At 41.6% G+C, this 14,845-nt stretch overlaps 1 protein-coding gene across 2 annotated transcripts in view; it reads left to right on the top strand.

Moving 5' to 3' along the window:
* The window catches only part of COL4A4 (collagen type IV alpha 4 chain), a 119,515-nt gene that overhangs the window by 7,748 nt on the left and 96,922 nt on the right, over positions 1–14,845 (top strand). For both annotated transcript variants that reach the window (XR_010380703.1, XM_031452294.2), the window contains 2 exons: positions 9,497–9,663; positions 12,476–12,518. Coding sequence is in view for 1 of the 2 variants with exons in the window: in XM_031452294.2 (XP_031308154.2) it covers positions 9,608–9,663; positions 12,476–12,518 (99 nt within the window). In the remaining variant the exon portion in view is untranslated. The remainder of the gene's footprint in view (positions 1–9,496; positions 9,664–12,475; positions 12,519–14,845) is intronic.

Genomic DNA, 14,845 nt, shown 5'->3' with positions numbered 1-14,845 from the left:
AATTTACAACTCTTGTAATTTTCATATGTAATCAATATTCTATGTATTGTTTTATTTTGTTCCCGTATGTTTAAAATTTTTGTTATGGAATTTTAATATAGATCTCTACCTATCCTCAATTCCTGAAGTTGCAAAAAAAAAAAAAGTCTCATTTTCAAATTTTAGTGCGAAAGCCATCGTATTTTAATAATGGAATCCGTTATGGTTTTGTGAAACTTCCAACTGCTGCTAGTCTTGGCCACTCTGCCCACATTACATCAGCACCCAGTGCACCCCACATTTCCTTGGTTTTGCTCAGTCATTTTCCAATGTGTAAAGTCCACAATGAAACACTGAGTGTTTTTGATCTGCAGCAGACTATGGGATGGCATAGCTCTTAAGCCCAGATTTGAGGAATTCCCTTGAAGCTTTTATTAGGTTCCAGAGTGGTGGAAGCATTCCTAGAGGAATCTAGTTTCAGGTCTTGTCCTAAAGGGAAAGAGCTGCTAAGGAGACTCAATCACTAGAACCAGCTCCTGCCAGAAGCAGGGCAGACCGAGGTGGGCAGAGGACAGGATGGAGCCATGTGGAAAAGGAGGCAGTTAAGCTCTCCTTAGAAAGGGCTTAGGGCTCAGGTGAGTACAGGGCTCCTTCCACCAAGACAAAGCTTTCCTCCTATTTTGGAACCAACTGCACACCCACCCCAGTATCTCTATTTAACCTGAAAGTTCATTTGGACACTTTTGTGAAATCTCTCTGTCTCTCTCTCTCTCTTTTTCTTTCTTTCTTTTTTTTTTTTTTTTTTTTTGCTTTCTTAGCTGCCTGAATGGCTTTAATCTTCCTATAGTCTAGTTAGAAATGGTGTCTCTAAGATCTTCACCTGTCCCATAGGAGTTTCTAGAGTTGAAATTCCAAACATGAAGACTTTCTGGAATTCACAGGAAACTGAATGCCTGTGTCACTGTGCACCATTGCCTTTATAAGTGACTGTCCCTGCTACTACTGTAAGGCAAAAGTAGTTCTTCCCAGAGATGAATTCCCTAAATTCACCCGTGAATTTTCATGAATTTCGAAGCTGTGTAGGGTAGTGGTTAATAGGGAAGGCTTTAGAGTTTGAATCCTGAAATGTCTCTTAATAACTGTGTGGCTTACTTGTAAAAGGACATAATCATATTTCTTACCTCATAGGGTTATTGTGAAGATTGAAGATCTGTGTTAAACCTTTAGTACAGTGCTTAGCATATAATTAGCTTGATGAAAATGCTGCTTATTATAGTTTCTTATGGTAAGGAAGATGGAGAGGAAGTGAGGGGAGAGGAAAAGAAGAGAAGAAGAGGGGCAGGAGGAGTAGGGGGAAAAGCAGAGGAAGGATCCAGCTTTCTGGTTGATAAAACCAGATGCCAGCCTTTCCTTAGTGTCCTCTTGCAGTTCGCTTATGTTAACTCTGATCCTGACTAGACTTGTTCTTCTGTACAACTTCTTCTTTTTTTTAAATTTAAGTATAGTCATTTAACAATGCTGTGTTAATTTCTGGTACACAGCATAGTGATTCAGTTATATATATATATATATTTTTTTTTCATTGTAGGTTATTACAAAGTATTGAATATAGTCCCCTGTGTTATACAGTAGGGCCTTGCTGTTTACCTATTTTATATATGTTAGTTAGTATCTGCAAATCCAGAATTTCCAATTTATCCCTCCTCACCCCCTTTCCTTCCTGGTACCCATAATTTTGCTTTCTATATGAGTCTAGCTCTCATTTGTAAATAAGTTCATTTGTGTCATTTTTTAAGATTCCATGTATAAGTGATATCATATGGTATTTGTCTTTCTCTTTCTGGCTTACTTCACTTAGTATGATGATCTCCAGGTCCATCCTGTTGCTGCAGATGGCACTATTTCATTCTTTTTTATGGCTGAATAGTATTCCATCGTACTATAAACCAAACTTCTTTATCCAGTCATCTGTTGATGGACATTTAGGCTGTTTCCACGTCTTGGCTATTGTAAATAGTGCTGCTGTGAACACTGGGGTACATGTATCTTTTTGAATTAGAGTTTCCTCCAGATACATGCCCAGGAGTGGGATGGCTGGATCATATATTAAGTCTAGTTTTAGTTTTTTGCACCTTTCTTCTACACTAACTGAAGTGTCATCTCTCTCAATAATTTCTCCTGATGTTTAAAAGGAACTTTAGGAGGGACTGTCACAGCTTACTCCTCCTTTTCATTTCTCTGGATCTTCCTTCGTTCCCAGATCAAGCCTTGCCCCCTTCCTCGGGTCTGCCAGACTTGCCCCAGTTCCCAGTTTTCTCACCCTTCTTTAACTTATAGGGAGCTCTTTTTGCCTGCATAACAAATTGGAAGGAAGGAAATAAACATTTATGGAACTGCTACCATATGCAGGGACTGTGCTAGGCACTAATTTTGACTCAGCGTAGTTCTCTCAGGCATTAATTTTACATCCTAGAAATCAAGAGCTCAGGGTAGGGGGAGGGATGCAGACTTGCTCAAGGCTACACTCTTACGTGACCGAGATCTGAGCGCAAGTCTTTCTAACTCCAGAGCCCTACTTTCACTCCCTCACTGTGAGCCCACAAGGTACCAAGAGAAGAAGGTAGCCGGTCTCTGTAGAGGAGGGAAGAAGTCATCAAAGGCAAATGCCGGTCTTTCACTGCAGGTGGTCGGGGCTGGGCCCTTCCCGGTGGGATCAAAAGGTGCTACTGCCAGAGCTGATGCCAAAGGCCATTCCCAGAGAATTCAGACCCAGTCTATGCAGCCCTGCTGGGCCAAGAGAAACCTGGGGGAGTGGTGTTTTTGGCAAGAGACATACAGCATTCTGAGCTAAGAATGTTATTCTTAACTTGGAGGTAAAGGGCGCATCCGGTTTTGAAAATCACTTGTCTATTTATGGAACATGTATCACCTCCATGTATTTCCCACGTGGTGAATTATTATGATTGTTGTCAAATATTCTGTTGATATTGGGAGGATACCTCATGGAGAAAATGGTAATAAAAGCCTATATTGGCAGAACGGTAGATTAGCTGAGATACGGTCCATTTGTCCTTGGGCTAGCAAACTCAAGGTCAACTGAGGACTCTGTGGCACTCTCAAACAATTCAATGGAACCTGGAGGGAAGGCAAGTTGGGGGCGGGCTTGACCGCAATCCAGCAACATTCTGGTCAGGTTGGAACTTAGAGATATTCTCAAGAATTTACTTGAGTAGTTCTTAAGTTTTCCTCAGTTCCTTTTCTGAGGACATGAAGCTCCAGCCACATTCCAGTGGTCCATGGACCACACAGATTTGTGACTTGCTTGAAAAACCTTGTGATGTTTGATGAGATTGACTGTTGTTGCTAAAAAGGAAAAAGCTCAAATCAGCCTGAAGGTTTTGAAAGTCTGCATGTGGAGTCAACCCAAAGATATGGGATTTTAGAAAGGCAAAACCAAGTACCCAGGTTAGACGCTGGGGAAAGGTCAGATGATCTCTTAACTGGGAAAATGTAAGCTTCAAAGGAAGTGTCTGGCCACTGAGGTGGATCAGGCATGCCATGCTTTTTCTGGGAGCATTTTTCTAACCCCTCATGAGGCCCCTTGCTTTTTTTTTTTTTTTTCTTTCACAAAAGCTGATCCTTTAGGAATTCTATTTTGGAAAGGTAAAGGTATATAAAAATAGGTGTTCAGACCATCAAAAAAATTTAGCCTGGGAAAGAGAGTCTTCAGATATCTCAGTGTCAGAAAGTCAAAGGGAAGACCGTGTAGTCATTGAGTTAATAGGAAATGATTTCACTTGAAAGAACAAATATTATTAAAAAGAACTTAAAGGCTTAATGTTACTTGGGAAAAGAAAAGACATTATATTTCCGCTACCTTTTGTGACTGGAAGATTCCATTACTCAGTCTCCTGTTTATCTGGTCCTCTGATCTTGACCATTGCCCCCCTCCCCCACCCCCCAATTGATGAGAACCCCAGCTGGGTGTATGTCTATTCAAGATTGGGTTGCAGGCAAAACAAATTCCCCATGGTACAGATAATGATTTGGAAGATCTCAGATCCTGTTCCCAGACCTAGCATTTGGAAAACATCGAGCAGAGACTCAAGGAGTCCCAGGGGAATTTGAGTCCAGGAGTTTTCATAAAGGAGTGAAGAAAGAAAAATAAACCTGGAGAGTTGGAGGAAGAGAACGCAATGATATCTGCTGAATATGTGTGCGAGAAATGACTGATATAAATACACTGCTGGGCAAGAGCCTACGGACTTGGGTCAGTGAGTGAGCCGGACGTCAAAGGCCCAGGGCACTCACGTTCAGCGTCCTTGCTGGGGGTGGAGGGGAGGAGTCTCCAGATGAGCTCGCTGTGGAGTGTCCCAGCCTGGAGACCAGCTGCAGTGCAGGCAGCGCTTTCTATCAGACCTGGCTGCACAGGTCAGTCTGCTCCAGGAAAGGGGACTGACTACCAGATGCTCTCAGGAATGAGCTAGTTTCACATCCTCTCATAAGACCACCTGTCTTTTACTTTTTGCATTTCCCTCTCTTGGAAACAGCTGTTTATGACAGCTCAGGCTATCTGTTTCCTCTAAACTCCAGCTTGCACCTGGCCTTGACTTGTCCCAGTTTTCTAATGCCCACCTGGACCTCAGGGCATCTCTGGATGCCTCCTTCCTCCCTCATCTCCCTTTCTTCTCTCAGTGTCCTGATTTCAGCTGTCTGCGAGGACCTGTTCAGAATACTTTATTGTAGCATCTTCCAGCCCAGAGTTCTGTGTTGCTAAGCCAAGCTATGGGATGGGTCAGGTGGTTATCCCCAACCTTACAAGTGTTTGTGGAGACAGAATCGGGTAATGAAAACCTGGCCACACTCCCAATTAAAGGCTGAAGGTGGGGCCTGAGGGAGCTGTGATGCAGCACTCTGTAGCAGTCAACACTCCCTTCTTGAGAGTAACAGTTGGCAAACTAAGGCATAACCATTGAAAGAGACAGAACTTTTGCAAAAGTTCTCTAGGTAAGCAGTCTCCCAAAATTGTTTGCAGATGTTTTAGTGGCATAGCATTTGGGTCATTTAGGCTTTTATTTATTTATTTATTTATTTATTTATTTATTTATTTATTTATTTTTTTAATGAACTCCAGTGGAAACACGCTGCCTTGGCCAATCCTGGAGAGCCATTTATTTGTGAGAAGACAGGTTAGAGGGATGCTGTTCTGAGTGATGGGGTATTTTTATTGGTGCTTTCAAAAGCATGGTTGAGGCAAAAGTTTTTTTGCTCTTAACACAGGCAGTTGCAATGAAAGAATTCTCATGGATTGTGTGAATACCATGTGTGGCAGCATTTGGGGAACTGTAGAGTGCTGTACATACTGCTGTTTATGGTGTCCGGTTAACAGCCACATGGGCCTCTGCTTAGCCGTGACCTAGGAGCTGCGTCCTGGCAGGACAACAGACCTAAAATCGCTGCGACTCCTTGGTGGCTTGCTTTCTGGCTGGACAGGTGCATGGGGTGAGCATGTAGCCATAAGAGGCTTGCTCCAGGTAAGACTGTGAACAAGACGGCTGTTTTTTACCTTTGGCAGCTCATCTAAAGCAGAGAGCTTCAAACGGAGGTACGTGTACCCTTGGGAGACCAAAAGATTCTTGAGTTATGCAAGGAGCTTGGAAAATTAAAGGAATCAATTTCTAGATTCTCCACTGCTCTTAGACTTGTTCTGTCTGAAAATGGGCCTTTGGAACAGGTTCTCACCTCCCTTTTCACAACAGTCCTGCTTTTCAAAGAAAGGCATACCTCTACCCGCTTCCCCCACCATTCCACCTCCCCACCCTCTCCCCCTCGACCCCCTCCTCCTCCACCCCATTTCCCCATCCCACCCCTTTCCACCACCACATTCCCCCCACCCCTTCCCCATCCCATTCCCCCACCCCACTGCCCCCACCTCACTCCCCGACTCCGTTCCCCCCACCCCCTTCCCCCCACTCCCTTCTCCCCCACCCCATTCCCCCCACTCCCTTCTCCCCATCCCCTTTCCCCACCCTCTTCCCCCCACCCTATTCCCTTCAAGCCCCTTCCCCCACCCCCTTCCCTCCTCCTCACTCTCCCCACCCCCATTTCCCCACCCTCTTCCCCCCATTCCCTTCTCTCTCACCCCATTCCCCCCCACCCCATCCATCCCAAATGTTACTAGCCTGCTCTGTCCAGAGCGCAAGAGCTGTTTGTGGGGCCAGATGGAGAGGGTAAAGGCAGGTGTTGAGAACAGAAAGCATCTGATTCCTGGGCCAGGTGGTTTCCCACTTTTTGCTTTTATCACAATTGAAGGAAGACTTGATCAGCTGGTGGAGCATTCAGATTGATTCTTGGTGATAAATTCTATATTGCTTTCAGTATACAATTCAAGAGAACGTCTAAGAATTGAGTGACTTTTGCAGAACAAATTCTTCCATTCACGGCTTGCTTTAAAAATTAAAATGGAAGTAGGCTGTTGCTGAACCCGTCTCAGTCCAGTGAGAAGTAGTATTAATCTAGGGCGAAATAAACTAATTGAGAAACCCCAAAGCCCAGTTCTTTCATTGCCAACTACCTTAACAAGACAGTTTCACTTTTAATGTTTAGTAATTATTTATCAAGATTTAAATTTATATTTTTGATGAATTATATACTTCTAACAATCATAATGATGAGCCAAACCAGGAGAAAAAAAGTTTTAAGACTCAGAGATTTATGATCATAAGAAATTTTAAAATATTGAATTTATATACATATTTTTGTTGCAGAGAAGTATGGTGGGGTGATTGATATGATTTTCAAGGATAAAATTATATCGCACTAGGATATATATGGGGGAGGGGAATATAAATATAAATCCAAGAAGGAAAATACTGTTAAAAACTGTGCATGTATTTTATACTGACGATGGTGAAAATCAGGCTGCCTGGCATTGTAACCTATTGGCTACATCCAAAATAGTGCTGCAGTGGTTTTATTTTATAGCTCACCATTTACAATGCTCCAAATTATACTCTTTGCCACTATTTAAAAAGAAGAATAAAGTTTTTAGATGTTAACTTAAAAAAAGAAGGAATGAGGGAGTGCATAGGTTTTTCAAAATTCTTATGGGAATTGGAGAGCAGGAAAGTCTGCAGGCTGCCACTCTGGGGTGTCAGCTGGGAGAAGGGACACATGCTGGCGTCCAGAAACCCTGGTTCTGCCATTTACCAGCTCTGTAACTTTGCACAAGTTACTTAAACTGACCTAGATTGTTTTTCTTGCACAACGAGAATGATACTTTCCTTACTAAACTGTGGTGAAAACGAGTAACTTGATGTGGGCAATACTCTTAGCAGAGTCACTAGACTCTTGGCAGAGGGTCTTCTGTAAGTGTTGGTTCATTACTTCCTCTAATGAATGCCTTCTTCTACTTCCTCTTGTATATTCAAAATTACCCTCTTCTTATGTCCTCTACTAAAGATATTTGATTCACATTTTCTAAAGTTCACAGAGTATTTTCTATAAGTCTGTTCATCCAATAAATATATACTGAGCACTTACTGTATTCCAGGCACTATGATGGCACTGGGGATAAATCTGTGAATGAAAAAAGACAAAAATCCCTGCTGTCATAGGGCTCACATGGTAACTAAGTGCACGGTAATGGAAATGCATTGGCTACTCCCAGCACAGCAGTGTCCTTTCACTGTTAATTCATGTCCCTTCACATTGGAAAGACTCACTGAATAATGGGAGACCAGTTAGGTTTCTGCAGATTGGTTCAGCTGTCCATCCATCATCCACCCATCCAGCCAGCTAGCCAGGCAGCCAGCTATTCAATTAAAATGTACTGAGAAATTCGTAGGTGTCAGGGCTACCATCAGGCATTCTTCCTCTGAAAGGTGACCACAGCAACACTGTATTTTGATAAGCTCTCCTTTGATGCACCCTTTATCACAATACATGTGGAGATTAATTGCATCATGTATCTATTTTGGAGTTAAAATGCAAATATCTTTGGTTTTCTTTAATTTTTGACCGTGTTTCCTGTTTGTTTAAAATACTAAATACATTGTGAATGATTCAGACCCATTTGTATATTCCTTGTAAAACATTCATTTGTTTTATTGAGACTTACTTCTGTAACACCACGAGAAACTATCTAAAATGATGGATTTGGGAGTGGAAAATACCTAGGTACTCAAAGTGATTCTGTTTCCACTGGGTTTTGAAACTATCATGGAATGTCGTTCTACCACCTGCCTGGAGAACTAGTCTCTCAGAAATACAGCGGTGAGTTAGCTTACCCAGATTTTATCCAGAAATTAAAAAAAAGCTTGTAACATTCTACACTCCCAGTTTCCTTCTCTCTACCCAGTTCTTACAGGTACAGGTCTTCAGAGAAGCCGAAGTTTTAAAGATGAGACATTTCAATTCTTTGAGCCAAATAGATCTTTTATCAAAGTATACAGTTCTTTAAGTCAAAGTATTTTTTTTTTCTTTTTCTGAAACTGAGATTAAGTTCCCAAAATAAAACACACCATTTTAACTCTTTAAAGGTTTATAATTCAGTGGTTTTTAGAGGCTGTGCAGCGATCACCACTATCTAATTCCAGAACAGTTCCATCACCCCCAAAAGAAACCCTGTACCTCCCAATTCTCTCCTCCTCCAGCCTCTGATAATTACTAATCTGGTATTTGCTTCTATGGGCTTGTGTATTTTGGACATTTCATATACGTGGAGTCATACAGTGTGTGACGTCTTCCACTTGGTGTAGTGTTTTCAAGGTGCATCCATGCTGTAGCACAGATTGGTGCTTCATCCCTTTTTACGGTCAAATAGTGTCCCATTGTCCGGATGCAGCATGTTTTGCTTATTCATCAGTTGCAGTAGGTTGTTCAAACTTTTTGGCTATTACAAGTAATTCTGCTGTGAATGTTTGTGTCTGAGTCTACGTGGCGTGTGAACACCTGTTGTCAGTCCTCGGGTACACACCTCAGAATGAAATTGCCGGTTCACATGGTGACTCTGTGTAGAGCTCTCTGAGGAGCTGCCAAAATAGTTTCCACTGCAGTTGTACCATTTTATAGGAAAACACATTTATATGTGTTTGCTGTCTGTATACGAAAGTGTATTTCTATACTAGGGGATTCCTTTTTAGTTTCAAAAAATTAAAAAAAGGCACTTGAGTGAATTTCAGCTTGGATTTTTAAGGGAAAAGATTAAAGAGAAGAAAATTCTGCTTAGCAAAATGAAGCAATAATTTTTATGCAAGTATTATAAACATCTATCTTTTCATTTTTCAAAAATATATTTATGGCATCAAACTTCTGGGAATATTTTTACTTCTAAGAGTAAAAATAGATAATGTACTCAGTTTAACCATCACTGAAGATTGTTGTGTCAAAACACTGTTGAAGTTTCCTTTTGGGAAATATTTCCATCACTAACTCTGAAAAATGAAAGTAATTATTTTCAACATGATAATGCATAATATAATGTTTTAAGAGATTTATTTATATTTAACATATACAGAGTCTAAACCCAGGACATAGAACCTCACTTGTAATCGAGAGTCTTCTGGAAGAGAAGAGTGGCAGAATTTGTTTTAAGCACCAAGACTTGACTATGAAGTAAGCAGTGCACATGGCATTGGTAAGGTGTTCCTTCAGGTGGATTAAGCCCTTGGCCACGGATTCCTGGTGAGTGTCCTTAAGTATGACCACTGGCTTTTATTTAATAATTTCTCCTAAATGTTGGTTCTGTGAATATAAATTATTTGAATGCTTCATGTATCAAAAAGCCAAATGATTCCAGAAACCTATGGATTATGCCTGCTGCCGTTCTGGGATTCATTTTTATGATTAAATACCAGTGCTCTCTACTCTCCCTGAGTTGCCCCCACGTAATCACCCGTTGGGAGGATGCACAAGGGCACTGATTCTTGTTTACCTATCCACTAAGTTCGAACAGCAAAAACCTTCCCATGTGTCCAGCAGTGGGGTCCCTGTCATGGGCAGAGTTAGGACAATGCACTTCGTGAGTGTGGGAAGCAGACTAATGACCCCAGAGAAGTCCACATCCTGGCTCCTGGAACCTGTGACTGTGTTCTGTTAGTGGCAAGGGGGAATTATGTTTGTAGATGAAGTTAAGGTTGCGAATCAGGTGACCTTGCAATGGGGAGATTGTCCTGGGTTATCTGGGTAGACCCATGTAATCAGAAAGGTCCCTAGAAGTGACAGAGAGGGGCAGACAAGTGAGTGAGAGGGATCTGTGACGGAGCCAGCAGAGGTCAGAGGGATGAAGCTGGAGAGAGACTCAACTGGTCACTACTGGCCCTGAAGGTGGAAGGGACCCTAAGCCATAGAACGTGCAGGCTGCCTCCAGAATCTGGGGAAAGCAAGGAACTGATTCTCCCTTGGAGCCTCCAAAAGGGACCACAGCCATGCCAACAGCTTGGTTTTTTGCTGGTGAGACCCATTTCAGACTTCTGACCTCCAGAACCATAAGATCATAAATCTGAGTTGTCTTAAGCCCCCAGGTTTGTGGTAACTTGTGTCAGCAGCAGCAAGAAATGGATAGATTGTTCAGGAAATGGATAGATTGCCGACAGCATGTGCTGGGAGTTAAGACAGGGAAAGATTGACTAGCGAAGAATATGAGTCGTGTTGAAGCTGGGAACATGTATTTTTATGGGCCGTGAAGGAAGAGAGGGTGATGGGAAGGAGAACGTTTATTTCAGAATTGCAGCCAAGCCTTATTTATTCAGAGTGGATGTGAAGGAAACTGCAAAGTAATCTTAACTTTGAGTTGCTCTTTAAAGAAAAGAAAAGAATTGTTTTATTTTAAAATATCTACAGCAGCAGGAGGAACAAGCAGAGGATGGGGAGAGGGAACGTTAACAGGGGTTCAGATCTGTCCTGAGCCACATCCTTCAAGTTATCCTGCCTGCAACCTTCTGGGCACATTAGCCAACCTTTCTGAGTCCGTTTGCTCTTGTGTGAAATGTGGAAAAAGCATGCCTTGCCTGCAATTTTAATAGACCATATACACAGAAGCCAAAATTACTGTAAGATGTAACTTGTCCTTATTTACAAATGTCCTCAGAGATAAGAACCTGATTAACCACCAGTTGTTATAAATACTTTAACTTGATTTAAAACAGTTTATTCCCTTTTTTTTTATTCTCTGGTTTACTCTGTTACTGAATTGAATGACACTGAAATGCCAACCTGGCCTTTCCTGGAAATGTCATGAATTCCAATAGAAGGGTTGAGGGAAGGGGGACTTCAGTGTGGAGGCCAGTGAGTGTGGGCTGGACCCACCCCCAGGCTCCTACCTCCTAGTCCAGGTCTCACCCAGACGCCTGGCTCTGTAGATTTCTGTCATGTTCATCAAAGAGGAAGGCTCTACACGCAGCAGAGGATGAGGATGGCAGGGAAATCCCAGCTCAAGCCTGGTCCCCAGTTCTCTTCCCATCCAGGGGGATGCTGTGACATGAAGCTCCAACTCCATCAGAGCTGTTTTAAGGATTAAATGAGAGGATGGATGTGGAAGCTCCTGGAGAAATGTGAGCGAGAGGCTAATGCAAGCAATGTTTAGTGTTTGTCTTAGTTCCAGCTGCCATGACCCATACCGCAGACTGGGGGGCTGATAAGCAATGGAAATGTATTTCTCAGGGTTCTGGAGGCTGAAAGGCTGAGATCGGGGTATCAGGGTATCTGGGTTGTAGACTGCCAGCTTCTCATCGCATCCTCATGCGGTAGGAGGAGGGTGCTTGAGAGCCCTCTGGATCCCTTTTATAAGGGGAATAACCCCACTCACAAGGACTACACCCTCATGACCTAATTACTCCCAAAGGCCCCACCTCCTAATACTATCACATTGAGGGGTCAAGATTTCAACATATGAATCTCAGCGGGACACAAGCATTCAGTCTTTTTTGGTTGCATCTCTCATGTTAAAATTTGTTTATAATAATAATGTTACCCCAGTTGGATTTCTGACTCACTTATAGGATCCTGAACCACCTAACTCTTTCCTTACTTGTTCGTATTATCTCCTAGACCATCTCCCCAGCCCAGTTTTTGCCATCTTCCCTGCTTCCAGCTGGTTCCACTTCACAGCATCCAGGAAACACTAGTCTTTGCACTGTCCCTGGACAAAGCTGCCTCCTTCCCTCTCTCCTCTAGTTTTCATTCTGAGAGCCCTGTCCCTTCACTCATGCATCCAAGCCTCCCCTTCCTAGTGTCCTCGCGGTACCCAGCGCAATGAGGACCACGCCAAAGGGTCTGAGTACTTCCGGAGTGGTTAAAGAGAGGAAATGCAGTGATGACGTCCAGAGAGAGGGTAACATCTATCTTGTCCCGATGACAATCATCTCCTGACAGCAGCCTATTAGAAATTAAAAAAGAATTTTTCTTCTAGAGTTAATTCCTTTGCTTTTTTTCTCTTTAGTTTGTTTTGCATGAAAAAGAACAGTTTAAATTAATCCGCGTTTTTGCTTTTTCGCAGGTCGCTTATTCTCATTCTCTTTTCTGTACAACACGCATATGGGGTAAGTACGCGAATGAGCTCCGACTGCGTGTTGAAAATTCACTTTATTGAATGCATTACTTTTATTGTATTTTTAAGCAAGTCACTCTCTGGGACTGTTTTCGCATTTGGAAAAATGAAGGGTTGGTTTAGATGAACTTGAAGACTTCTTTTATGTTCTGCAGTCAAGACTGCTTACCAAATTGCCTAGATATTGGGGAGTTCTTTGTTTACAACATAACCCTTTCTTAGAAACTTTTTCAGAGCTGGGCAGGAAGTGGCTGGGCCATTACAAGATGAAATCAAATGTAAGACTGAATTTGAACATTTTAACTCCGGAGAAGGATAAACCTAGAACATTCCGTAATAAGCCCTCTTTCTTCTGCTTCCTTGCCAAAGAATCTAAGTTATTAAACCCAACTTCAGACATTTCCGGGAAATCCGACTGTGGGCTGCCTGTAGTCAGGCTGCTCTTGAGAGAACTGGGCTGATTTATAACTCAGATACACCCAGTCCAGTTTTGTGATGAAAGTAATCATGGGCCTTTGCAAAGCAAATCAAAACAGAAAATTGTCATCCGTTCTCCTTTCCCTTCCAACCAGGAGCAGAAAGCACATGCATCAGGGAATAAGAGGCCCTTGGTTCCTGGCTCTGCCACTGATTTATCCCTTAACCTATTCAGGACTGTTTCTCCCATGGACGTAGGCATGCCTAGTTCGCATGCATCTGAGAGCATCACCTGCAGTGACGAACAGAAACACACTGAAATATATGTGGGTGGATTTTTTTCTCTTTCTCTTAACTGACTTTTCTAAGTTTATTTTTGTTATACTCTTTTTTCACTATGTAAAATTCTATAACATGCTGAATTTTCACTTTCTTTGTTCCTTATGTTCCATGTGGGTGCATAGAACTCCTGGACCAACGATTATTTTATCCTGGACCTTCCTACCAGCTTGTGGTATACGGAGAGTCTAGAGATTTCACACAGAGAGTGGCTTTGCTGTAGTTTGGTTTTAAAGGTAGAGACAGACACTGATGCAGTATCTACGGAAGGCAATTTGCATTATCCATCAGGATTTTAAAAGCACATGCCTATGGACACAGCAATTTCTCTTCTTAGAATTTATCATATGTTTATTCTGACTTATGCATAAATACAAACGCACGAGAATATTAGTTTGAGGTAGCAAAAAAAGAGAGATAATGAAATGACCATCAACTTGATCAAACAAGTTATAGTGCTTTGTTTGATGGATAGCCGTGTATATTCACTCAGAATGATTTTCAAGACATGTGATTAAGTGAGAACAGCAAGGTACAAAGACATACACCGTTTGGGTAAAGATAAAACATGGCCAAAATCACCAAAAGTGTGTGTGTGTGATCATTATGTAAATCTGCCCATAAATGCCCAGACCCGTCGAAGACAGTGACTACCTCTGGGGGAAGGAACTGGGAGCCAGAGTTGGAAGAGAAAATGTCCGCTTCCGCTACACTATTTTGTGCTGTTTGAATTGTTACTATGTGCATATGTTGTTTTTCAAAAAAGATAATTAAAGTACCAATGCAGGACACGTTATTAATCTAGAAATCAGTAAAATATTTTCTTGAACTTTCTATGCAACAAATACTTGTTGAAAAATATCTGAGATAAAACAGATAGTGACTTTTCTTTTTTTCCCTTTGAAGAAGGTTAGCATTGGTTTTTGAGAATGCCAGTGTATTCCCAGTGAATATGATTTATGTTTTGAATGTTGACTTATCTGAGACATTGTCTTTATCTCTTTTTAATGGGAAGATACAATCTGTTTCTGAGGTGAAGTTGCTTCCTCTGTAAAGGTCTCCCCTCTTTAAAGTGATGTTTATTAGGATACGTCTGATGTAGAACTTTGTAGAGACTAAAATCACCTCTTGCTTTTTTCTTTTATTCATCCAAGTCAAAACTTTATATGTGACTATTCCTGTTTCTTTATTAGAGTCTGCTAATTTTAAACTGATTCTTTTCTGAAACGTAATTTTGCTACAAACATCTTAGTGACGCTTGGCACAATTAAGTACAAAACAACAACACACTTGCCTATATTACCAAGACATCTAATCAACTGACCTTTTTTTCTCTGGTTGTTTTGATATTTCACTGAACACATAGTAATGAATTCCAACCTTAAATGAACTCAAATGTTCAGACTAGTTATTTTAAGTACTTTCATGCTTTCCTGACCTGGCCTGGAGCATTTAATTCTTTTTTTTTTTTTTTGCCTTATCAGGGTCTTGAACTTAATGTTTCTGCATTCACAGATAACAATGTTACTCCAAACTCAAGAACTGAAACTTCAAATACATTTT

This window comes from Camelus dromedarius, chromosome 4 (assembly GCF_036321535.1).
Source record: "Camelus dromedarius isolate mCamDro1 chromosome 4, mCamDro1.pat, whole genome shotgun sequence".
Taxonomy (NCBI): domain Eukaryota; kingdom Metazoa; phylum Chordata; class Mammalia; order Artiodactyla; family Camelidae; genus Camelus; species Camelus dromedarius.
The sequence above is the reverse complement of the archived record's forward strand: the minus strand, read 5'-3'. Positions and strand labels throughout refer to the sequence as shown.